Here is a 27,787-nt window from a genome sequence, read left to right on the forward strand (position 1 = left end):
ACAAAGAAGTGAATTATGATTGATGTTTATCATTTAAGGAACATATTTTGTTAAGAAAACCATAATTGCTGAGGTTAATCACACAACTAAAAGGCTTAGATATAGATGCGCGTGAAAAACATAGTGCACATTTATTATACCTTCCGCCATTGAACAGACAAGGAGGACGATCTGTCGGGGGGAATATACTGTGGAAAAAATTGGAACGCATGTGCAAAATACAGTGTTTTCCTGAATCAGAGTGTTCATAAATTGGATCCTTTGTGTCAATTTGTTAAAACAAAGCTGTTTGTTTCAACGGATACGTTTTCTAACGACTATTTTGCTAATAGTTTCGATTAATGGTGTTGTTATAGTCTGTTTTAGAGTTTTTCAATCGATTTTTTTTTTTAAATTGGATCCATAACTATATTTGGTAAGTTGGATTTTCAAATGAATGTTTAGAGGAAGATTGAAGAATTTTAAAAGTGATGTAAAGCAAAACATATATGGGCATTGTTTCTCCTAGACGAGATATATATTTATTGAATTTTGAAATTGTTCAAAGAATATGTTCAATAGGCCTAATTGAAGATGGTCTTTCTGTCCCATATGTTTCACAGTTGTAATATATCGGTTTGCTTATTTAACATATTTTTTACATTGCGTTCATTTCTGGGTTTTTCTTTATAGTGTGTTTTCGAAAGAGGGCGAAGCCAGCATTAATTAGAGTATAGTCTGTTTCAGTTACCCCAGTTCACGTGATGCTATAGTCTATTCCTATTTTCTGTTAATATTTGGTGGGCATTCAAGCATTGCAAGTCATTTAAATTTCTCCTGGTGTATTTGGTTTGCATATACTCAAGATTAATGCCTGTCTCAGAAATTGTGCAATTCATATAAATAGAAGAGTCAATGAAATCGATTCCAGAATAGAAGAGTGTTCATCTATATTGAACATAGCTGAGTTCACCATGCATTGGCCACATGCCTTGCTTTGGAAGCTTTAAGCAGAAACTTGCATCAAACCCCATCAAACCTGAATATCTCCATGTTTTGACTTGTTTCTGTCTTAAAGCTGATGATTTAAACTTTTCAAGTTTTTAATATCATGTTGTGCTATGAATACCATAATTATGGCCTTGAAGTGACGTCATATTTGACATCATCAAAGTGAAGTAACCAGAATTTTATGATTTTGCAAATGTTTAGACTCTTCTCTTTCTTTTTTTTATTAGACTTCAAGGCAATGCGATAGTGTGGGTGAATCTTCTTAATGATTGATAATTTTATAGTAAATTTTAAGAAATTTCAATTCAAAGTTTGTATTAATTTTCTTAGAGTTGTTTTTTTTATTAGTATGTTCATTTCACTGTGCACTGGACACAGATTGACATGCATCAAACAATTAATTTCTTCCTTCTTGGTATAGAGATACACATAAAATTCCAAACTGACATCTGTTTTTGCAGAAATAAAGAAATATAAACTCAACATATTCTTGTGAAAGTACAAGGTTTTTGATATATGACAACTAGCAGAGGGCTCTCTTAATTTTTAAACTAGAAGATCTATGATAACACCCGAGACCAAGGAGCAAGTTCCCACATATTACGAGGCATTGCAAGGCCTATCTAAGGTGATGTGATGCAACTGAAATCTCTCCACATTTTTGGATCGATATAGTAAATCAAATTCAAATAGAGTTAATTTTTAAATGAAACATACAAATATTTTTATGTCACTAATTTATAAGCATTTCTTATATTGTTAAGACCACCATGATAAAGTTAGGACATTTTTTGGTTGACTAACCTGTTTGTCTGATGCATGGCGAATATTGGCCGATCCATGGTGAATTCTGGGTCATTCCAAAACAATAGTTGTTTTAATGATATTTTCTCAATAAATAGCAAAAAGTTGTGTCCCAATTTCATATACTAATCACATTTTAGATGTTAATCTTCATTTTGATAATATTCGGTCGGGTAACGATATTGTTAGAACTTATTGAAGAACGAGGGTGTCCGATGCATGATGAACTCACCCTATTTGATCATGCATTTTAATTTTTTTCTTTTTCTTTTTCAGCCAGGCTGTGAAAACAGCCTATGCAATGAAAATTTTTGGTTTCTGAAACCCGTAATCATGAGTTTCACAAGTGATGAGGTCAACTTCTTGGTGTACAGATACCTTCAGGAGTCAGGTGTGTATAAATACAAAGACTTTAGTTTGACATAAAATAGGTATTGTACTTCAGCTGCAATAAATTTGGAAGGATATTGAAAAAATGAATTTTCTGAAGTTTTTTAAAAGTGCTATTCAATTTACATAATCAGTCCTATTTCAGTAAAATTCGATACACAAGTAGACTGCACTAAGATACTTAATTCTGGATATGAGTTTTTTTTTTCGATTTTAGTGAATAGTTTGGCCATAATATTAGTAAAAACACCCATTCCTAGGAATTTTTCAAGCAATATCTCTCCAAAATTTTCAATAAACAGGGATAGAAATTAGCAGAAAATACTCGCAAAATGCGAGTCAATTTTTAAAAAAGCAAGTAAAAATAGTAGACACTCAAAATTTTTAGCGTGTGGTGATTTTCGACCTCGATTGTCTCGTATCCTTATTTTTTCGGTAAGCAGCCATTTATCCTTCTTTTTCTATTATATCCATTTAGAAAATCAGAATCAAACAAAGGTTTTAAAGGCCACAGAAACAAAATTAAGTTTGTTTCCTGTAACCCTACCCCTGGGTGGATTTTTTTTCTGCCAAATCTCAATCAGCTGATTCAATTTATACAAAAATTTTTAATTGTAGCTTTATTTGAGATATAAAATACGTTTACCTAGTCAACATTTACCTTAAATAAAAAGTAATCACTATTGTAACATCAAGCATTTCTCCCGAAACTTTTTTGAAGTTTGTTTTCCGCCACTAGACAGTTGACAGCCATGTTGGGTGCCTGCTGTAAATATCACACCTGGTTAATTCAGTCTGGGATGTTTGACCCTAATGTTCATTAGCGAAAAAAAAAATCCCAACCTACTGGACCTTGATTTTTTGGGGAATGTTACAGGAAACAAACATTTTTTTAGGCCTGATTACTATTTTTTAAACGTAAAAACATTGATGATCCATGACCAGATCATAATTCTGTACTGACAGGGCTCGACATTAACTTTTTTTCCTACTTGTCCATTCGGACAAGTGACCAAGACATTTACTTGTCCGAACTTCAACTTCACTTGTCCGAAAAATTTTCAGTAAATATCTAATACTGTCAACTGGAAAACTAAAATAAAGTCCATTACACATGACTTGTGCTTGATTGATTTGTGATGTTATTGATAAATACAACAAACACATAAAACGAAATTTTATCTAGTCTTTCTGGTCTGACAACAACATAAATGTCCACAAGTGAATCATACTTCGTTAAGTTCGTAAGTTCCATGCCTTTTCAGTAGTATGCAATTAGTGAACTTCGATCCCGATCGAATGTGAACTCAATTAATATAGCGATCCCTATCGAGATTGAAGTCCAGTTTTTATGTACTGTAACAGCTTCCGTCTTGAAACTACCGATTAACTTTCAACAGTCGTTCTTTTTATTATTTAGAGACTCCTTTACATTAAAATACACTTGTCCAATCGGACAAGTGCCCAGCAATATTCACTTGTCCGTAATTTTTTTTCATTGGTACCGGACAAGCATTAATGTCGAGCCCTGACTGACCCACTATAGTGGGCCCTGTATTGTTATTGATTAAAATAAAGCATGAAAAGGCATTTGATTACTCTTTTAATTTTAGCTTGTAGATCTTCGTTTTAGCCTGTGAATTTTATATGTACAGGCTAAAATTAGCCTGTGGTGAAAAAAGTTAATTTCGATCCCTGAATGTCAACTTATGGTATTAACCATGCAATCAGAAAACATTTAAGAGTTTGATAAGATACTGAAGAAATGTAAGTCATCGTTATGCTTTACTGGACAGCAGTTACCATGGTTACTTTAATTTTTCAAGCGTAAATATGACACCAAATGTTCAAAGTTTAAAAGTATGTGTGATGATGATATGCGCCATAACGGCTCAGCCTTTTAAATAGCAATGTGCCAATATTTAATTTAATGCGACTATGGCATAGGGCGCGTGCTTATCCCAATCACTGCTCCCCCTACAGTTTCGACTTCAGGTTTTGATTAGAAAACAGCAGCATTTCACGTGATAGGTGGGGAAACTGGAAAGAGTGCTTCAAGTCCAGCTCAGGACTCTCAAATGTCTATAACTAGGGCAGTTCAAAGCCCCATTCCTAGTTCCAAAAAAGGTACATTTTTTCCCAGTTGAATGTGTTAAATTTTCCAAAAGTCATTTCTCCTCAATATTAAAGAATGTATTGTTAGATATATATAATATTTAAACTTGTTTCTCACATTTCATTTGTATTGCAAAATAGAAATGATGGAAAACAAACACCAGGAACCCCATATATAATGATTTTTATGTAAAATATTTTTCCCAAAATTCCCCAAAAGACCCCTTGTTTTCCCAATTTTTATGGCCCTAGCCCTAGTCCCGAAAAGGAAAATTCTACAGCTGCCAATTTTCTACAGTTTTCCTAATAGATTGTATAACAGAGCAGTAGAGCTACAGTCTCATCAGATACCTTTGATACCAGAGGGTAGGCTTGGAGACGACAAATATGGCTGTAAAATTCTTTGTTGCTCTTTAGTCTGTAATTGTTTTGCTTACACAATGATTTCTATGCTTAGCCTTGTCCAGTAGAATCATGAATTAAATTAGCACATTTTGAATGTATTAATAAGAAAGGATATTTTATTACTTTGATTGTAAGGAAAATAATTATTTGTTCAGATGTTTATGGTGTCACTCATTTGATGTCTGTTAAGTGTTTTTGTCTGTTGTTTTTTATTCATTAACAATAGATTGTAAATTTGATATTAATATTTTCAACTTCTCTGAAATGGCTCAACCCATTTAATAGGTATATTTAAGATGAAGTGGTTTTTGTGAAAACCCCAGTGGGCCAGTCTGAGGAGTGTGATAAAAAACAATCAGAATCATTGCTATTTTTGAATACATTATGGACACCTAGAAGGCAAACCGCATTATGAAGAGCAAATAAATCTGTTCTCTAAATTCCAAAACTTTTGACCCCAAGATGCAGAGTGTTACAGATGAGTTCCATTAATTGTACAAGTTAATGCATTATTAATTACGTGTATGTAATTCTATTTGAAATGAGAAATATTTGAAAATCTCTTTTCCCATTGGACACAAAGAAGTCATAATATTTGCCAAGTATATAATGAGTAATAACTTCTTCACATAAGCTACAAAATTTTAATTTTGACCTTAAATGACCATTTATTGGAGATGTAGCTTAACTTTGAGCACACTCCTCTTTTTTTCTGCACATCCCAAATGTAAACATAATAACTGTATGATTATACAGAGTGCAGGATTCAGTCTCAGGGTTGGGTTGTTGTCATGACAATAATGTTTTGTGGTTTAAGACATAATTTGTTTTTACATGCACCTGTGTGCATGGTACTACTTAGCACAATGTCGTCTGTTATGGAAATCATGACCTCTAGATCTAAGGTTCAGTCTTAGCATTGTCGATCCATCATTATACCTGAAATTTCTTTTGTTGATGTATAAATCACTATTTCTGTCTAAATTGCAGACATTTACTTGGTGATCACTAAGAAAATGTAGAAAGAAACTTAAGAGACTCACATTATTTAAACCAATGACTATTATGAGGATGACTATAAATCAAGGTTTTGTCACAGGAATAAGCTAAAAAAGAAAAAAAGAAGACAAGGTGAAGGTTATTGGAAAACAAAACAAGTAATTCTTAAGATTATGAAATAGCAACAGAGAAACATTCACTGTTGACAGAAAATAATGATAATGAAATTTATTTGGGCTATATAATTTCAGCAGAGTAATTTTAAAATTTGTGGTACAGGTGGATACTGTAGATATATATTACATTGTTTCTCAGGTGACTGTAAAGGCCTGTAGGCCTCTTGATTTAAGCTTCCAACAAGAAAGTTTCACTGTGTTCATGCTCATAATAAAAAAAAAAATCAATGGTTGTACAGTCTTCTAAATATAGCATTTACTCCTGGTTACTGTAATGCATAAATTGTAGGTTTACGTAAATAAATTTGTAGAATTGATACAGAATTCATCCTCAAGATATGAAATTCTTTTTATATAAAGTTCATTAAAACTTAACTACTGTTATAATACCTATGTATTGTGAATTGCTTGGTCTAACAAGTACTTATGGAACTCTACAGTGTTGGTTTGTATTCCACATTGGTTGGTATGGGTAACATATCAATAAAATAAAGTTTATAGTTAATGAAGGACAGAACACAGTGAACAAATCACTGGGACATAGATAACACATTTGTTTCATAATGATAAATGTGCATGATCAGGGAATCAGAAGTTCATTGACCTCAGTTAATGCACTGCAGGAAATACTTGTCACAATGAACATTGGTATAGCAGCAACCACTCAGGTTTAAAGTGGCATGTCTGCTGTCAACTCAAGTCATTTCACTTTTAACATCAGGAGGTCATTGTTTGAATAAACTTATGTCTGTTCCTAGATTGCTAAATTAAAATATTACAAAAAGATGAGTGACAAAAAGATTTTTTAAGTTCATTTTGGAAGCATTTATAGAAAAAGTAACCTTTGGACAGAATCAAAAGAACCTTTTTAATGATGTACTAAGGAACTCTTTGGTGTTGGAGAAGCATTCAGGTTGAAGACAGTGTTGTAACAATAGACACATTGTAGCTGGGAATTCTTCCATAAAAGGAAATACATGTATGACATAAGGGAATGGTAGTATAAAATGAGGCATTGATCACTCTGAAAAAAAAAAATTGTATATCTTGTTTTGTTACTTTCAAAATTTGTACCCAAAAATCTTGAAAGATTTATACTTAATCTAACTTTCATGGAAAAGAGTGCACTTAAGGGAACACTTGAAGGTTTTTTTTTTTTTTGGTCATTTATGTAAATTTTTATTTTCAATTTTATAGGTTTTGTACACTCAGCGTACACTTTTGGAATAGAGAGTCACATCAGCCAGTCAAATATCAATGGGGCACTAGTTCCTCCTGCTGCTCTCCTCAACATCATAATGAAAGGCCTACAGTATACAGAGGCGGAAATCAGCATTGGGGAGGTATACACATACTAATACTACCACTTCTAAAATTTAAAACAAAAACGAAAACATTGACTGTTGCAATCATGAATCTGTATTGTATCAGTGTTTCAAATATTGATATATTTCAGCATAGTTTGTGAAGTAGTATACAAAAGGTTGAGCCAAAGACATGAAATATTGAATTTCTCTAAATGACCAGGTTTAGTTACAGTTCTTAAATTAGATTGTGACTAGAACTTAGTATTTGATCATGCTTTCTTATTTACAACATTAAGTTATTATCGGTATGTATTGTATGTTAAAGATCCAAGTTCAAAAGTTATCAATTTATGTAGGTTAAAAATTCCTGTAAGGTCATACAGATGTTAAGGAAAGTAAGATCTGACAAAGTAAGGCTCCAGGCATGTTTTTTAAAATATGTTCTAGAATTGCTCTGCGTAAAGCTGTCTTTATGAAAATATTTATGATTGGAAAAAAAGGGGTAATCAAGTTCTCTGTAACGGTCTATTTCAATAAAATATGCTTAAGATTAGATGTGAAAAATATGATCTGGTAGCACTGAAAGTTCACAGAGATAAGAATTCCCCCCAGCCTGCCCTGGAATACACATGAAAAAGTCCTGGTTAGATAACCTGCAGTGTTAGTCACCGATAAGACTAGTGCTTGAGTGTCAGCCTTTCACCTTCGCTTCCCCCCACCCATACGTATATATCCTACTTAATACAAAAGACATGATCTCTATGTCAGACATTTATACCATTCACTTAGTCGTCTGAGGCTAACACTGATGGCATTTCACGATAGAACTGAAATCAGATTAATTATTTGACCTTTGAAAGAAAATTTATGGGTCTAGGATGTCATGCATTGAGCAACCCTTTTTCAGGCTTATTTTATGCACATATTGAAGTATTGGAGCTTTGCACAAGAATTGACTCTTAGTGTATGTGATACAATCAAAATAATCGATGTCCCACAATATTACCTGCATTTAAGGGTTAAGTAAAATTTGAAATGTGTTTGAATCTGTCAGCTTATCAAGTAAATAGACTTGTTATCATTATTGGCCACAATAATTGCTCAGCATAATTGGAAAATTGAGAAAAGGCACATATTCTAGATCCATTTTAATAAATTATGATGTGTAGAAAACAAGTTCAACAATGTACAAAATTATATTATTTTTCCGCTTAAGGTATACTGAATTTTACAAGACAAATGCGATATTGAGTGATTTTAAACTCAGGTTGAGCATGTAGTAACATAATTATGTGTTCTTCAATGATGCATACACTTTAGGCATACCAGAGATAATATTAAGTCACAGATGGAAAAGTTAATTGTATAACAAGTTTTTTCATTATCAGATTTATTCATTAGTTAAACATACAAAAATCATTTATTTTAACCTGAAGTATCAAATCATGTCTGACTTAACAAATGGAATTTTGCTTTCTCTTTTAATATAAATTCAGAATACTGTATCTATCAGAGATTTATCAAAGTATTGAATATGCTTCTTGTTTCTAGAGGTATGTAGAATCCAACTGAAGGTGAGTTCTAGGCACACAAATAATAATCCTATGGATAGATATACAGATGTTGTGCTGAAATCGGAGAGATGGCTCATTAAAGATGTCTAGATAATAGAAGGGGGTGGGGCGGGGTGTCAAATTCCAATATATGAAGAGGGATGGCTTGGGTATTGATTGGGAAATACAACATTCTAGAAATTGTTGACCAAATGGTATTACCACTTACTAATAATTCTTGTATTTAAAGATCAAAATTTCTTCAAATGGCACCTTGGGAAGGGAATACACTACTGTACTAATGTACAACTGTGCAGCTGGTTGAAGGATGTTTGACAATATTTGTAAAATATTTGTAGGATGGTGCACAGGCCAAGAACATTGAAGCTTTGACCCTGATTGATGCTGTAATGCCTGACGTTGTGGAGTCTAAGAAACAGGCAGCACAACCAGCTCCTAAGATCAAGACAGAACCCGCCAGCACCAATGGGGAGGAGGCTGCACCTGCAGAAATTGGTAATTAATGGCATTTAGTGCACATACTAATATAGGTAAATGATGCACACACAAATGCAATACAGAAATAGGTATTTAATGCACACTCAAACACACATATAAAAAATAAGTAAATGATGCACTCTCAAACACACATTCAGAAATAAATAAATGATTCACACTCAATGCATATTCAGGAATAGGTAATTAATGCACACTCAAATGCACATACAGAAATAGGTAAATGATGCACACTCAAATGCACATAAAGAAATAGGTACTTAATGCACAAGTGCACCTAGAGAAATTGTTAGTTAATGCACAATCAAAGAATCTACATATACAGAAACTGGTTTTAATGCCCATTCAAAGAAAATGCACCTACAGAAATTTGTAATTGTTGCACACTTAAGGACCCTCTATACACTGATGAAAAATATTTTTTGGACTTTGAGGAAATTATTTAACATAAAGGAAGATATTTTGAAATTAACTGACTCATTTTCAATATAGGGAGCATGCCTTTTTTATTTAGGAAAAATCTTCAAAGACATTGAAGTAATAGAAAAGAAAAATTGCCTTTGCTTACTCAAATGGATAAAATACATGCAAATAAAGTTTTCAAATACTCTATCTTGGTCTAATATAATGTTTGGAATACTTGGATTTATTTTAAATTATGTGATACAATTCAGATTACAATTTATTTTACCTATATGTCAAATGGTGGGTCAGTCTAATTACACAAAAGTGCCCTGAAAATAGGGTGCCGTGTAGAGAGGGTCCTTAAAGAATCTGCACCTACAAAAATTGGTAATGCATACTCAAAAAATCTGCACCTATAGAAATGGAATAATGCACATTCAAGAATATATATGGATAGCTGAGAAGTGAACAAAGTACACCTACCAGGCATGGAAAACAGTTTAATTAGTAGCATCAAGCTAATCTGACATTTCAGGCTGATCTAGATTTAAAAGGAAAGAATATGAAAATAGTATTACTTAAGGATATTTTACAGTGACCTAATTGCCGAATGATCTGTACTGCATAACTCTTGTGAATCTGTCTATGCAGGCTTATAAATCAGCCCACATAATGGCCACATGACTTTGTTATGCAAACATATAATCTTCACACTGAATGACACACAGGAAAATGAAGCTCTTTATTGCAACTTGTGCCTTTGGGGTTTTTCTTTTTAATCAATTGAAGCAAGGTGAAGGTCACTTATTTGTGGTGTATTGATTTGCCAACCTGGCATCTAACAAGTCATAATAAATCCATCCAGGCCTGATCTGATAACATCTGACTGCCTAGGTCTGACTCATTCTCTGGGGGGTCACAGCTACAGATAACTGACACGGATCAGTCCATGTTGGGACTCTCAAATTTTGAAAATGTTGACCTAGGGAAAAAAATTTGGAGATGTTGATTCAAAAGATAAACCAAGAAAGGAAAAAGATAAATACAAGCTGTAGAACAAATAAACTGTTAAAGCGAGAGCAATGCACTCTAAAAGCAGCTGTTGACCCAGGGATAACCTCCTCAAGCATGCTAACCAAGCTGTAATGTTGTATTTTGGATGAGTCTCGTCTTGGCTGATCACTTCCTATTTTCATAGGAGATGGGTTTCTAAGAGGTTCTAGAATATATTATTAAAGATCACTGTTGACGTCAATGCTCAGACTCGTCCTTCACACACAGAAAGGAAAATCAATATTGCTTGATCTAGCATGGGCTTGTACTCTATGCAATTCATGTCGTCCAAGTTAAAAACAGCAAGAAATCAGATTGGTGTGATCAGGGTTAATATTTGTTGGTTTCCTGATTTCATCGATCAAACCAGGATGTCTCATTTTGAGTGCAGAAGGTGTGTTCAAGGGAATATCACATGAATTGTCTATTTATCATATTACAGATAATGCCACTGATTAGCTTCAGTAATCTGCCAACTTTATTTAAGGTGTATACTTGTGATCTATAGTATTGTTAAAATCATGCAGAAAAAAAACTGAATTGCCATAATCTACTTGGATTGAACCTTTGACCCTGTTCTTTAAAAAATTCATAAATTCGTATGCGTTTGGTTTTTAAAATTATCTGTCGATCTTTCTGTTGGCTATTATCCAGAGGGGAAAAAACGTGTGGCAAGAAATTACCCTACATTCCTGTGTGATCTGGAAAAACAACTTCCCGCTAGTAACACTTGATCTATTTTAATCACGCCTAAATATACACCATAAACACGATAGAGTTCAATTGCACTGTGGTATTTCAGAATAATAGATTAATATTGGCAAATTTCCAACTTTTTCCTTCAGATGTGAAGCCTATTCTATTTTCTGTTTGCATGGGGGAGTTTAGGTTGTGTTGTTTCTGTTTGGAAGAGTCTATGAGAAAATCAGATATGGGGATGACAGGTTGTTGAACTGGTTGTGACACCTACACATGGGGCAGATTCTTCCAGCCAACAAATATAGTCTGTTTCAGAATTTGTAGGGTTTATTGAAACTTGCGAAAGATTGGTTGGGTGATTATAGTCTGTTTCAATCATCTATCCTCTCCCTTTGTACACTTATAGTCTTTTTCATAAAGGTATAAGCATAATCTTTTGTGCAAAGATCAAAAGGGACATAACCGTTTCTGACTAATTTCTTTTTGAAATGTAGACTTTTCATGTAAATAATTTTGTTCTCTTAGGATAAAAAAAAAATTTTTACTTGTATTAATTAAGCACATACTTTTTTTAGCCAATCACACAGATTCAATGGAAGTGGATGGTGGTCAGGAAATTCCCACAAACAAAGCTACAGTTCTACGAGGGCATGAGTCTGAGGTTTTCATCTGTGCATGGAATCCCACCAATGATTTACTGGCTTCAGGGTACGAAGATATCAAAACTTTAAAACAGAAAAATGCATACAGTCAGTTCTTGAGCCTCCTTTTCTAATGACTTTTTTTTTAGCTCACCTGAGCTGAAAGCACAATGTGAACTTTTCTGATCACCTGTTGTCCATCCATCCGTCCGTCTGTCCGTCCATCCATCTGTAAACTTTTCACATTTTTATCGTCTTCTCAAGAACCACCTGTCCAATTTTAACCAAAGTTGGTACAAATCATCCTTGGGTGAAGGGGAATATGTATTGTTAAAATGAAGGGCCAAGCCCCATTCCAAGGGGAGATAATCAAGAAAAGACAAAAATAGGGTTGAGTCATTAAAAAATCTTCTTTTCAAGGCGAAAAGCCAAAAAAAAGCTGAAACTTACACGGAAGCATCCTGAGGTAGGGTAGATTCTAAATTGTTCAAATCATGGCCCCCTGGGGTAGTGTAGGGCCACAATTAGCTGCAATAATGTAGCCCTCTCCGATTTTTTTTTATCTGATATTTTCTGGAGAGGGCTACAATTCCACAGCATCTCTGTAATGGTGCAAATATGTTTTTATGACGTCGAGCTCTTGGAGCTCGAACGTCATCTAGCAAGCGCCCAGTTGAAATCGCGACCGGATATGTATGCGACCGAATGTGTCAGTCGATGCATCCGCAATAGAAAATAGCAATAGCTATAAACCATTTCTTTGAAAACGCTCAAAATGAAAAATAGCTTGAAAATAAAATTGCATCAACTATATCTGCAAATAATTCTATTGCAAAACAACAATATTATGTTTTATTCTCACACAAGAAAAATGTGATGGTTGTTGCGGATGAATTTCTACAGAAAGGGTGCGTGGAATGACATGAATAACATTTCGGAACGATAACCGTGTAACATAAACAACACAACAGGAGGTAAAATAATTACAAAATTACATAAACACGAATACTACAAGACTAAAAAGATTGAATTTCTAAATCTTAGCTTTACTTATAAAATCTTCTAACCAATTCTATCCTAAAAGCCGATGATATTGACCAGTATTACTGTATTTCTCCATTTCCTCCATTTCCCAGTATACCGTATACCACGCCCGATCGTAACTCAATCGCAATTGTAACAGAAGAGTCTTGGTTGTAGTTTAGATGCAATCACTAATACAACGCTTTGACATTGGCAATTAGAAAAAATATTATATAAATTCATGAAATCCTTCATAGTTCTTCAACTGACTGATAAGAATTTAGCATGAACATGTTCGACGGTGTCTGGTCAATTCAAACCCTGCTCCATTCGGACCATGACATAAGGCCCCAGACTGTAATTGTGATATTTTGTTTAAAACTATTTTTTTATTATGTCTCCTGAGTCACTCACTTGACTTATTGCTATCTTCAAATTCAAAATGATCTTTTGAAATTGTTTTTCTTCTTCGACGTCATTGAAGCCTTTCAGGCTTTTGATTTATATACGGGCGACTGCAGGCAAAATAAATTGTTTTTACATTCAACTTACTTCTAAAAAGGCGAAATTTTTATTCACTGTCAACAACATAGCCCGTTAAACGCGAAAACCAGATAAAATAAATCTGCTTGTTTACCAGTCGCTCTCATCAGAAGCCATGACAGTTCTCGCGTGGTGAATCACTCCCGCACTTGCACCATTACGGAGATCCTAAGGAGTTGTAGCCCTCTCCCAAAAAAAAAAAAAAAAAAAAAAAAAAAAAAAAATCGGGAGAGGGCTACATTATTGCAGCTAGGCCACAATGAGTATTACAAGGGGGATATCTGGTGAACACCAGGGCCAAAGTTACTCAGGTAAGTGTTGTGGCCCATGGGCCTCTTGTTCCCAAAGTAGTGATTAAAAAATTAAAAAGTAGCAAAAGTATTTTTTTTTTATAAATTGTATATATTGCATGCAAAAAATGTATTCTTAGACTAGCTCCTTTTGTTTCCATCTTCTATTTTTTAAATGTCCCCTGCTATTTCAATTCTTAAGGACAACCCTTACCATTACTATTATCTTTAAAATCAAATCTAACTTAAAGACATTGAACCATTCACCTTCTGGAATTACAGGTAATGCAATATTTTTTGAATTTCTTTGATTTGTGACAGGTCTGGAGATTCCACAGCCAGGATTTGGAACATGAATGACAACAGTTGTTACAGTGCCAACCAGTTAGTCCTCAGGCACTGTATACAGAAAGGTGGCACTGAGGTTCCCAGTAACAAAGACGTCACATCCCTGGACTGGAATGTAAGTATACATACATACATGCATCAGTTAGTCCTCAGGTACTGTATACAGAAAGATGGCACTGAGGTACCCAGTAACAAAGACGTCACATCCCTGGATTGGAATGTAAGTATACATACATACATTAGTCCTCAGGCACTGTATACAGAAAGGTGGTACTGAGGTACCCAGTAACAAAGACGTCACATCCCTGGACTGGAATGCAAGTATACATACATACACCAGTTTGTCCTCGGGCACTGTATACAGAAAGGTGGCACTGAGGTACCCAGTAACAAAGACGTCACATCCCTGGACTGCAATGTAAATATACATAAAACATACATACATCAGTCAGTCCTCAGATACTGTATACAGAAAGGCGTAATGAGGTACCCAGTAACAAAGATGTCACATCCCTGGACTGGAATGTAAGTATACATAAAACATACATACATCAGTTAGTCCTCAGGCATTGTATACAGCAAGGGGGTACTGAGGTTCCCAGTAACAAAGACGTCACATCCCTGGACTGGAATTAAGTATACATAAAACATACATACATCAGTTATTCCTCAGACACTGTATACAGAAAGGCGGTACTGAGGTACCCAGTAACAAAGATGTCACATCCCTGGACTGGAATGTAAGTATACATAATACAAACATACATCAGTTAGTCCTTAGGCATTGTATACAGAAAGGGGGTACTGAGGTTTCCAGTAACAAAGATGTCACACCTCTGGACTGGAATGTAAGTATACATACATACATACATCAGTTAGCTTCAGGCATTGTATACAGAAAGATGGCACTGAGGTTCCCAGTAACAAAGACGTCACATCCCTGGACTGGAATGTAAGTATACATACATACATACATCAGTTAGTCCTCAGGTACTGTATACAGAAAGGCGGTACTGAAGTACCCAGTAACAAAGTTGTCACGTCCATGGACTTAAATGTAAGTACATACACATGCATGTACCGGTATATGTATAATTGTATATATATCAGATAGCAATAGAAGGTCTGTGTTCAGAGTACACAAAGTTCATACAACAATGATAAATGAGGATTAGTGCCCAACGTGTAGATTAAGGGTGTGTCCCCAGGCATTTAGAGGTCAGGACTTTCTTATATCATATAAAGAATTCGGGCTTACTGAGTAGGTATGGTAATTGTCAAATGCTTCTTATGGATACTGTACTCTGGGTGGGTATATGTAAAGAGATTATATGTAATATGATATAGATTGATTTTTATATAGCAAACATATACAAATAAGCACTTAAGGAGGAGAAGGACAGATGGTCACATGACTCTGTTTAACTACGTCATAGTCTCCGTTTATATAAGAGCAAAGCGTGTAAAGCATCAGTTCTTGTATAATTTTTTGACATTTTTTTAACTTTAATAACCATCTTATATGAAAAAAATAAAAAGTTTTAAAATTCTTGTAAACATTAACAAATTATAAAAAAGATTGATCCACTCCTCTGTTTCCCTAAACTGCGCATCCAGCAAGTCGGTGATGTCATACACGATCTGTTAGTACAGCAAGATCATACTCAGTGAATACGGGAGCGGTGTTACTTTGTTGAAACAGGTCTTAATCAGTATATGATTAAATATTCTGAGACACAGGGAATACAAAAATTATTTTTGCATGGCTGATGACGGAAATCTTATGTAGGTATATCTTCTTTCGCTTATTTAGCTTACATGTGACGTCATAGTTGGTTTTTCCCGTACTCAAGAAATGTAAACATGACATGTTTTTGTCATGCTTATGTCCTCTTTAACGATGTCCTGTGCAATATTGAGGTCAGCTTCACCATTCGAAATTTTTACAGTTAATCAATGATTTGAAGGACTTACATTTCAACGTAAATTTAAAAATATTGAATGATAGAATTTTTGGTAAATTACGTTTTTTGTTGTTAAAGTTGTCTTAAAAAGTACGTAATTTTCGCTATCCAGATGCAGTGTGATAGAAGAAACTTGCTTTTTCGAATTTTAAACCCTATTCATACTATGAAACATGTCCACTTACATATTTTTTATCTTTGCTTAAAAAATCCCATTATGGACAGAGAAATGGGCCCGGAAATATGGAGAACTAAAACTCTACATAGATACTGTAGGGCATAGTATTTGTCAATCAATATCTCTAAAATAAGGTAAGAAACCTAATGATATAACTGCTTTAAGATATGTGGGGCATACTTAATAAGAAATATACAAAATATGAAAAGAATTGAATGACAGGTATTTTTTCAGCTCAAGGTCCTTCTTCCCCTTAATTGTAGCTTTAGATTTCCTGAACCAGAAAAAACTTTATCATACAAAAACTGAGCCAGAGGTAGAGCTGGGCTTTGTATTAATGAAGTAAGGGGGTTCATTTTGATATTGATTTGTCAGAGAAGTTTATCAAAGGTAATGTTGTGGGCCAATGACTTCTAGTTTATCATATGGAATAATTTGTGTTCAAAGATACAACTACATGTACAATTTTTTTTTCATTTATCATATCTTGAAAAAAAAAATACCCAAGGATACCAACAATTTTGCATGTACATCTTAATTTTGATATAAAGTTTTAGAATGTGTGAATTATCATATCTTTAGAAGAAAAAAAATTCCAGGGTTATCAACAACTTGGCATTACATGTTTTTCATTGATTATATTTGATATTAAGTTTTAGAATGTGTGAATTACATAGAATATGGTAATTTAATTTGAGTGGCATTTAGTTATGTCTCTGTGGGGTCTATATTCTTAAATTTTAAACAGGTGTTTCTGTGGAAACCAGATTGATATTTCATGAAATATTTTACAGTGTGAAGGAACTTTATTAGCTACAGGGTCTTATGATGGCTATGCCAGGATATGGAGTACAGAGGGTAAGCCAATACATCAGTCTTTTACATAATTATCACATTAATTTAACTATTAACACTTAGAAGAGTTTATCTTTAATATAAACATCACATATACGAAGTGATAATAGTGTTAATGAGAAACTTCTGTTATTTCCTTGTAAATGTCTTATTGTTAAATGAACTAAAAAGAAATTTAAAGTACATGAAATTAATTAATTAGATGCTTTGTCGTATTACTGGAAGAATTTTTAATTTGAAAGTTTAGAGGGTACTCTAGAGAATGGTATAATTGATGTTTTTCTCCAGTCTTAGATTTAAAATTAGAAGACCAGAGCAGCTTATGTATTGGTGGAGTGTCTATCATTTGTCTTTTGCATGTTTCCCTGGAAACAATTTTGTAAATGCTACTTCAAATTCTTCTATAGCTTTGGTCCAAATTTGATAAAACTTTGTACAAAAGTAGACCTAATGAAGACATAATTCTTTAATTTGGAGGAACAGTGTTACCATGGTTACTTAAAATTGAAATTCCATGGGATATTTTATTTAATTCCCTCTCCTATAGTTTTGGTGTGATTCATTGAAAGTAAGAACACAGATACACAACCTAAGATTTTTTTTTTCTGTTGATGATCTATCATAGATCATCTATGGTGCCATTGGGATTACTAAAAGTAGAATAATGTATGAAAACCTTTCAAAGTCCTTTTCCTCCCAATGTTAGACTACATTAGTAAAGATAATGCCATGATTGCTAAAAATTGTAGAATCAATAGGAAATACCTGCCAACATTTGAAAATGTTGAACTTTTCAAAACAAAACAAAAAGTGCAACAACATTTTTCAGAGATAAAAATATGGCTGAAGTGCCAGGGACGGATGATTTTGCTTTGTTATAAGTGTAATTCATTATATCTGTTAAGTTTACAATATATAGTCAAACCTCATCATCTCGAACTGATGGGACCTAGAAAAAACTTTGAAATATCCGAGGATTTTAGATATTGAGGGTAAAATACTTAAAGAAAAAATTCTTGGGACCTCCTAATCACTTTGACATATCCATGGTATTCGAGATACCAAAGTTCAACTGTATTTTAAAGTCAAAGGGAATGAAAATCACTTTGCTATAAGTGTCAATATCATTATAAGAGTGTTTGCTATAAGCATGTTTTACTGCATAATGTACTTTCAATAATAAAAATTTTGTATATAATTTGTTCCTATTTTTGTGTTACAGGCAGATTAGTGAACACATTGGGGCAACACAAAGGACCAATATTTGCCCTAAAGTGGAACAAGAGAGGGAATTATATTCTGAGTGCAGGAGTTGACAAGGTATTACTGAAGTATACAACTTGTAAAATATGTTCACATAACATCTAATGTGAAGACTTGTGTTTAATCTCTTGCTATTGCAATATTGGTTTTTCCAGAATTAGTATAATTATACACATACTCTGATGAGACTTAGAAAATTAATTACAATATATATACACATTTCTGTAGCCCTGGACAGATCATCCAGTCTTGATATAAATAAATGCTCATCATATTGATATTTTTGTTTTAGACGACAATAATATGGGATGCCAGCTCTGGAAATTGTACACAGCAATTTGCATTTCACTCAGGTGAGCAGTGCATTCCACCAGGAAGTATAGACAGCAATACATATAAAACCTGTAAAACATCAAATCAGTCAAACGTAAATTAAAGCTGTATATGACGTATCTGAGCTAAAAAAATAAAAATACGAGATTGAGTGTATATAAACATATATGTTATTTATGTTCAAATTCAAATTTTTACCGATTTTGAACTTGAATAACCTCATGTTTCCATAGTTAAATTGATTTTAAACTGCGTCTCTTATTTAAATGCAGAGTCGATAAATAAATCGGTTATTGTTTTAAAGTTCTAATATCTTTGTAACGTGATTAATTTGAATTGAATAATTTACAGGAAAGTCCTATCTTTATCTAAAGTAATAAAAGAAAAAGATCTTTTTAATTTTAGTCTGAACTTATAAAAAATAAGCCATATAGGACTTTAAAACATGACATATAATACAGCAATACTTATGAAATCAGTGAAACTTAATACATGGATGAAAATAATGATGTGCTTTTGATAACATACATATTAATGATATAATATAGCCCTACTTATAAAATCGGTAAAACTTAAAGCATGGATATAATGAGTTCCTTTTGATTACATAGCTCCAGCGCTGGATGTGGACTGGCAGAGTAATGCTACGTTTGCTTCTTGTTCTACCGATCAGTGCATCCATGTGTGTAGGCTCGGCATGGAGCGGCCAATGAAAACATTCCAGGGACATACAGTATGTATAATGTAGCAAAGTCTAGTTTTCATCTGCTGTATCAAAGTCTAGTTTTCATCTATCAAAGTCTAGTTTTCATCTGTATAGTGTATCAAAGTCTAGTTTTCATCTGTATAGTGTATCAAAGTCTAGTTTTCATCTGTATAGTGCATCAAAGTCTAGTTTTCATCTGTCAAAGTCTAGTTTTCATCTGTATAGTGTATCAAAGTCTAGTTTTCATCTGTATAGTGTATCAAAGTCTAGTTTTCATCTGCTGTATCAAAGCCTAGTTTTCATCTGTATAGTGTATCAAAGTCTAGTTTTCATCTGTATCGTGTATCAAAGTCTAGTTTTCATCTGCTGCATCAAAGTCTAGTTTTCATTTGTATAGTGTATCAAAGTCTAGTTTTCATCTGTATAATGTATCAAAGCCTAGTTTTCATCTGTATAGTGTATCAAAGTCTAGTTTTCATCTGAGTAGTGTATCAAAGTCTAGTTTTTATCTGTATAGTGTATCAAAGTCTAGGTTTCATCTGTATAGTGTATCAAAGTCTAGTTTTCATCTGTATAGTGTATCAAAGTCTAGTTTTCATCTGTCAAAGTCTAGTTTTCATCTATATAGTGTATCAAAGTCTAGTTTTCATCTGTATAGTGTATCAAAGTCTAGTTTTCATCTGTCAAAGTCTAGTTTTCACCTGTATAGTGCATCAAAGTCTAGTTTTCATCTGTCAAAGTCTAGTTTTCATCTGTATAGTGTATCAAAGTCTAGTTTTCATCTGTATAGTGTATCAAAGTCTAGTTTTCATCTGTATAGTGTATCAAAGTCTTGTTTTCATCTGCTGTATCAAAGCCTAGTTTTCATCTGTATAGTGTATCAAAGTCTAGTTTTCATCTGTATAGTGTATCAAAGTCTAGTTTTCATCTGCTGTATCAAAGTCTAGTTTTCATTTGTATAGTGTATCAAAGTCTAGTTTTCATCTGTATAATGTATCAAAGCCTAGTTCAGGGCTCGAGCTGTGATTCGCCATTTGCGCCAATTGCGAATTTTTTCCAAAAGTGGCGAAAAGAAATTCAAAAGTGGCGAAAATGAACTTTTTTAGATATACCATACAAAAGTGTGTGTACTCCTGGCTATCTCCTTTGTTTAATTCAATGTATACAGATTAGCCCCTTTGTTTATTTAATCCAAGTAGACATGTGAATTCAGGGTGTGAAAACTCCATGAAACTAACAAAGCAATGTACATGTAGGAAATCACGTCTCGCTTGAACGCACACAGCTGATTTAGTAGGTAACTTTAGCCTGGAGCAGTAAGGGGATACAAAATTACTTGAAATAATATAAGATGGATTAAACAAGGAAAGACGAAGTGTTTTTGGGAGATGAAGTTAGTTAATAAAAGATTTTAATCAATAAAATCTGGATCTATATAGATTGTTTTTTTTAAACCGAAAGTAGGAAAACATGACGAAAATTGCAGAGCATGGCTGCTAATTTTACCTGATTAAAGACAAAATAGTGTTTTCATTATACCATAAACTGACAAAGAGTGAAAGAGATACTGGCTTGGAAACAAAACAATACTTTTGTCAATTACGCTGAATTATTTTCAGTTATATGAATTTACATGCATATACACCCAGTGTCCAAGTTGTTAAATTAAGCCAAGTTTTAAACCTGATTTTAATTACTTCTTTTCACAATAAATTGTTGATATGATTAAAATTTTCGCCTATTATATTATTTTTTCATTTTTAAAAAAAATGTCATTTATCTTTACTAAGTCTGTAACCCCCCTCCCCAGGCTAAAAAGTTATGAACAAGAGGACATCTACTGTCAAGAGTTGGCTAATATCAGTATCAAATTAATTGTATAAATGTAGAAATAATTCCTATATCAGTTTTGTAAGTGGATACAACTTTAAATTTTACAATTTTAAAACAATGCCTGTGATATAAACAAATTGAAATAGTGCTATTAGTGGAGTGTTTATAACACTGTACACATGTCGAGACGAGATGTAAAACTGTGATTCCTTTCATCGCGAAAAGTGGCGAAAAATACTTTTGCTCCAGTGGGAGCTCTGGCCTAGTTTTCATCTATATAGTGTATCAAAGTCTAGTTTTCATCTGTGTAGTGTATCAAAGTCTAGTTTTCATCTGTGTAGTGTATCAAAGTCTAGTTTTCATCTGTCAAAGTCTAGTTTTCATCTGTATAGTGTATCAAAGTCTAGTTTTCATCTGTATAGTGTATCAAAGTCTAGTTTTCATTTGTATAGTGTATCAAAGTCTAGTTTTCATCTGCTGTATCAAAGTCTAGTTTTCAAAGTCTAGTTTTCATCTGTATAGTGTATCAAAGTCTAGTTTTCATCTGTCAAAGTCTAGTTTTCATCTATATAGTGTATCAAAGTCTAGTTTTCATTTGTATAGTGTATCAAAGTCTAGTTTTCATCTGTATAGTGTATCAAAGTCTAGTTTTCATCTGTGTAGTGTATCAAAGTCTAGTTTTCATCTGACAAAGTCTAGTTTTCATCTATATAGTGTATCAAAGTTTAGTTTTCATCTGTATAGTTTATCAAAGTCTAGTTTTCATCTGTCAAAGTCTTGTTTTCATCTTTATAGTGTATCAAAGTCTAGTTTTCATCTGTCAAAGTCTAGTTTTCATCTGTATAGTGTATCAAAGTCTAGTTTTCATCTGACAAAGTCTTGTTTTCATCTGTATAGTGTATCAAAGTCTAGTTTTCATCTGTATAGTGTATCAAAGTCTAGTTTTCATCTGTATAGTGTATCAAAGTCTAGTTTTCATTTGTATAGTGTATCAAAGTCTAGTTTTCGTCTGTATGGAATAAAAAAAATGTTCCTGTAAGTTACTATCTGATTTTCAACAGAAAATTTTATTTTATCCCAGCATTTAACTTACATTCATTAGGATTTTACACCATTGTAGTTACATCCACTGAGGTTTCTTATGAAAACCACTTCTTTTATCAATCAGTAAATGTCAGTAAACTAGTTAGAGCCAGTTTTTCAAGCCACCTGTATAGATTTCTTATGCATTGTGTTTATTCAATCAATGTACTTGTATAATGTGACATCACAATGCATCTATGGAATACAACCTAGGGTAAATCTACATAAAACCTTCATTGAGTCTCAACAACTAATAATTTCTTTTGTTTCATGATATCATGACATTCTGTTTTTGTATATGTACAGTATCTGTTGATTGTATAATATGAATAGTGATAGTGTTGACAAATCAGGTTTCTTTCTGTTCCCTCAGTACTAAAGCTAGCTACAGTATGTTTATATTGTCTTACAGAACGAGGTCAATGCCATTAAATGGGATCCTCAAGGACAACTTCTTGCCTCTTGCTCAGATGATATGACCTTAAAAGTAAGGAATTATATTAATTAAGTATCCTGTTCTTTTATTTTGTAGTGATAATGTTTTTCACCCATATTGTAAATGCAGCCTTTTTCATCCATTCTTGGAAGAATCTTAGAAACAGTTGAGAAAATAGTTAATTTGGGGAAAAAGCAACCACATTTCCTAGGAGAAACTTACTCCATTCATCTGGGGTGTATTCAACAGCGTAGCTGCTACGTAGCCACTACATAAAGCTACGCTCTTGAACGGAGAGCTAACCTAGCCGCTACGTAGGGAGAGATAGCTTAAATATTTAATGCTAAGTTCCAAATTCAAGATGGCCTCCTTAGTTACAACTTTGCAACACATAGGAATTTAATATAATAGGGTTTTGTTTTCTACATCCTAGGGAAATAAATGTAAATTTACATGTACATTTTCACTTGGAATAAACTCTTTTTGTTCCAAAAAATAAGTTTTTAAAGAAATATTTTTATTCGAAATCTGACACTTAGCTGCAAGCTAGCTGTCCGTTCAGTAGGGATTAGATATCTAACATCTAGCTGCTAGGTTAGCTGCTACGATCTTGAATGCAGCCCTGGGATTTTGGGTTGAGAAAAACACTGATTGAAGACGGTCTTCGAAATAACCATGCGTCCAACCACCTGAGATGCATAAATTTTGTGCCGGGCAAACAAATTTGCATGTATTGACACCAAACTAGATGTGTTAAAATTTCAGTTGATTAAAATTCATATATTTCATAAATCTGTCACAAATCAACAATTAGTATTAGTAGCAAAGTGTAACAAACTAAGGGCAGATATCATCAGTCTGTAGTTTGGGATCGAAGTTATGGTAACCTGGTCCCAGTCACACAAACTTGACATTATTTTCTCGAGGTAGTAGATCTTTATCAGGGCTGACAACTTTTACGAGCAGTCAGCCCTGCATGTCCACCTGATTTTACAGCGAGTTTCAAACGCTGTTGATGAATTGTTAGATTGGAGGATTGGTTTTTGTTTTCTTTTTAATATACCATGAATATGTAATCATTACTGTAATTTACACAAATCTTTGGGCTAGAACTTTCTGATATGGCTGTTCATTTGAATGTTTAGATATGGAGTATGAGACAGGATCCATGTGTGCACGACCTGCAGGCTCACAGTAAAGAAATATACACAATTAAATGGAGTCCCACAGGGCCAGGCACAAACAACCCAAATGTACCTCTCATACTGTCAAGGTAAATCCCTTATGTATACAGTCGTTTTACCTGTATCGAATATATTGCAGTATCGAATATTTTTTTATTTAAATATTCTAGAAAAATATAGTGAGAGTTTGAAAAAAAATCTTACTAGGTAAATACAATAAAAAGATGAATATTCTACTCCTTTGTTGTGTTTTTGCAATATTTGCGTGGTTATTTTCAACAGTATTTCCAATTTGAAACAATGACATAGATTTGAACATGCACAAGTGCAAGTCAAAGAAAATGAAAGTGTGTAAACAAATGCATCTAAATCAAAATTTTCAGTATGTTGTCGATCCAGATTATGTAATCTATATTTAGTATAAATATTACATGTTAAAATAATAAATTAAACAATAATATACTTTTAAATGAAATTTTAACATCCAAACTAACCACATATTGTTTTCTTAGTTACGAATCATGAATTTTTGAAGAACAAAAAATGCCGGTATGCAAAAACCGGAAAAGCTGAGAGAAGTGAAGATACTTTAAAACAAATTACAAGCAACGATATTCCATGAAAATTATGTCTCAGAGATGGTTGATTTAATTTTAATAAAGCACATCACAAAAAATTTCTCATAAAATGCAACATTTTTCATATTGTTTAGTTTTAGGGAAAAAATCATTTAAATCAACAAGTATTGCTTATATACTTTATTTAGAAATTACTTGAAGGCAAATTTCTACAATAATTTCGCTCAGGTGATTTCATTTATTAAGTCAGCAACAATAGAGGGCACTTGATTTGATACTGAAAAATCAATTTAAAACTAGGAAAATGGGGGGGGGGGGGTTTTGACATCTCTGTACTTGTACCATTCATATTTGGAATTTTGGTACCACTTACATGAAAAGGTTAGAAATACAAATTAAACAACAACCAATTTGGAAATTTGAACATGTAAGTAGCATGTAAGACATAACAACAAACCGATTCGTTACTGGTAAAATGATTGTACCTCTCATACATCCAGGTAACTTTCTGATGTACTCATACCGTCCGGATAACCCTTTTGTACTTGATGTCATTTTAAGTCAGAAATATTAGATTGACTTATTTAAAAATAAATGTTGTTAAAACTCTTCAGACGCATGGGGAAGATAAATTCATTACTAAAGAGCATTTTTTTTAAAAGTCTTATTTTGAATTCACTTTTAGTTATTTTTATGGGAATATGAGCCATGGCTCTGGTGCTTTCCAGGTACTATCTAAGATGGAGTGTAGTTTTAGAAATTTGAATCTCTTACAATAAGTTTACAAATTACATTTTGCCTGTTTCATGGAAATTTCCAATATCAGAAATTATGCATTTCTATACACCATATTTTGTTCTTTTCCAGTGCATCTTTTGACTCCACTGTCAGGTTATGGGAGGTAGAACAAGGAAGGTGTCTTCATACACTAACAAAACATCAGGAACCCGTGTATAGTGTAGCCTTCAGTCCCGACGGCAAATACCTAGCCAGTGGCTCCTTTGACAAGTGTGTTCACATCTGGAATGTACAGGTAAATGATTGTCAGATATAAATGTACACAATCCAGGTTAGATTGAGGTGTTGGACACATGCACACTTTTTCCCACACACACTTTTCTATGTTTTTACATTATACATGGGATAAAAAAGGGGCACCTGTCTTTCTTCTTCCAAACTTGTTAAATATCCAGTTTATGACATGCCAAATTAATTAGCATTTTGTCATTATTTACATTGTAAGTACATATCTTATCTTTAGAAGAAAAAAAAATTTATTAATATTTGAATTGGCCCATTTGAATTCTGTCATTTAAACAGAGTGGTCAGTTGGTGCACAGTTATAAGGGAACGGGAGGGATATTTGAGGTGTGTTGGAATCACCGTGGAGACAAAGTGGGAGCCAGCGCATCAGACGGATCTGTAAGTTGTCAGGTTACCATGGTTTATTCAGAAAAAAGAAGAGATTTTTACTTCATTGATAACTGGTGATGATACACTTTTGTATAGGGAAAATGTCTTTAAAGATAAATTTGAAAAAAAAAAAATTAAACTTGTATGAAAGCATTTTAATTGTATGGGAATTTTTCGTTTCAGGTGTTTGTTCTGGACTTGCGAAAATGATAATCCCAAATAAACGTCAAGGTTGACTTGATTTCAATATTGTTTGTCTGTGATAAGTGTTGATGGTGTGCAGTCAATGAACCATATTGTCCTGCCCTCATACGACAGGTCTCCAGAGCCGCGGCACTTACAGCCCCTCCCACATCATCACAGATCCCCTCCCCCCAGCTGTGAAGTTCACCAGCTAGCCAGATTTGTCCCAGGCAGACCAGAGGGGATGATTGTGCTAGGGATTAACAAATTGTTCACAGTTTATTTTATGTGTGTAAATATACTAATAGGTTAATATTAGTTTTCATTGAAGAATTTGTTAAGTACTGATCTCAGGTGTGTGTGTGTTGGTGTATATGTCATGATTTGAATGTTGTCATCTTTCAAATTCTCACAGAAAGTGCTATTTTTTATTTAATTTGTGAAAATCTTTAAAAAAATATTTTTAATGTTAGAAATTTTTTTTGTTTTTTCTTAAAGTAACTCATTGACCCTTAACAATAATGATGAATAAAATGTCAAACTGATTGTATTGGAATTTTTTGTTGTGTAAAATTTACAACACAACCATTTTCCATCTGTATGGTTTTGATTCAGGAAATTTTGTTCATTTATTTTCTTCCCACTTTTAATATTGTGAAATAACAATTAGATGTATAGATGTTCCAGTCCAAATCCGCATTTCATGAGATCATTGGGTTTTAATGAGATGGCAGCTATGTCATTAGAATTCTATGTGTGTGTAGTCATCCTTGTACCAAGAATACTATACGAAATGTCAAAGATAACAATTATTTTGCATAGTGCTGTAAAATCAGAACAAGTTTTACAATTTCTGAAGCCACTTTTACATATTTATATTGAAAGGTGAATTCAAAAATACTACTCGTGTGCAATTTGATGGAAATGTTATAGTTCATACAGTTTATCTTATATAAACAAAAAGAAAAGGCTATGAATATTGCTTTTAGGAAATGAGAATATTAATTTGGATAAACTTACGTAGCCATTGTTTGTTAAATCTGTGCCAAGCTTCATGTTATGGTCTGTAGAAATTAGTATTTAATACAAACTTGTGGTGGTCCTGACAAGGGAGCTCACTCTACATCAGGATCTTTGTTATTGTAGATCATGTATGTACTAGGGTGTTTCAATTGTCAAATACAGAGACATTGTCAATATTTTCTCATGTTTTGTTATTCATGTTCAAAGTTTTTTAAGTTTTCTACACCCTGGGTGTTGAACATAAAAGTCCCAAGCCAAAAAAATATCTTGTCTGAATGCTTTCGCCCTTGGAAAAAAAATTGAGGTTTTTATATATACTGAAACGCAAAAGAAATGCAACATCCTATTTTAGGGGAAAATATTACATATAGGATATAATTTTGTATCTAAAAAGTAAGGACATCTTGAACTTGGTAAATATCTGTTCATCATAAGTAATACAGCAATGTTCCGAAAAGTAAATTCTCCTTTCTTTTCCGTAAGCGATGCCAAGGATTC

At 33.3% G+C, this 27,787-nt stretch overlaps 1 protein-coding gene across 1 annotated transcript; it reads left to right on the forward strand.

The window, feature by feature from the left end:
• Positions 1-112: 112 nt before the first annotated feature.
• LOC133193477 (F-box-like/WD repeat-containing protein TBL1XR1) lies at positions 113-27,467 on the forward strand. The gene is made up of 15 exons (XM_061329444.1): positions 113-415; positions 2,071-2,185; positions 7,077-7,222; positions 9,099-9,255; positions 11,988-12,120; positions 14,231-14,372; positions 17,194-17,257; positions 18,477-18,574; positions 18,810-18,870; positions 19,462-19,583; positions 22,885-22,959; positions 24,054-24,181; positions 25,538-25,703; positions 25,991-26,092; positions 26,267-27,467. The coding sequence occupies exons 2-15, from the start codon at positions 2,128-2,130 to the stop codon at positions 26,291-26,293; spliced, it is 1,479 nt and encodes a 492-aa protein (XP_061185428.1). The 5' UTR covers positions 113-415; positions 2,071-2,127; the 3' UTR covers positions 26,294-27,467.
• The last annotated feature ends 320 nt before the right edge of the window (positions 27,468-27,787 follow it).

The sequence above is a fragment of the Saccostrea echinata genome, unplaced genomic scaffold (assembly GCF_033153115.1).
Source record: "Saccostrea echinata isolate AGI-Se365-2 ecotype Australia unplaced genomic scaffold, CSIRO_AGI_Sech_v1 ptg000001l, whole genome shotgun sequence".
Taxonomy (NCBI): Eukaryota; Metazoa; Mollusca; class Bivalvia; order Ostreida; family Ostreidae; genus Saccostrea; species Saccostrea echinata.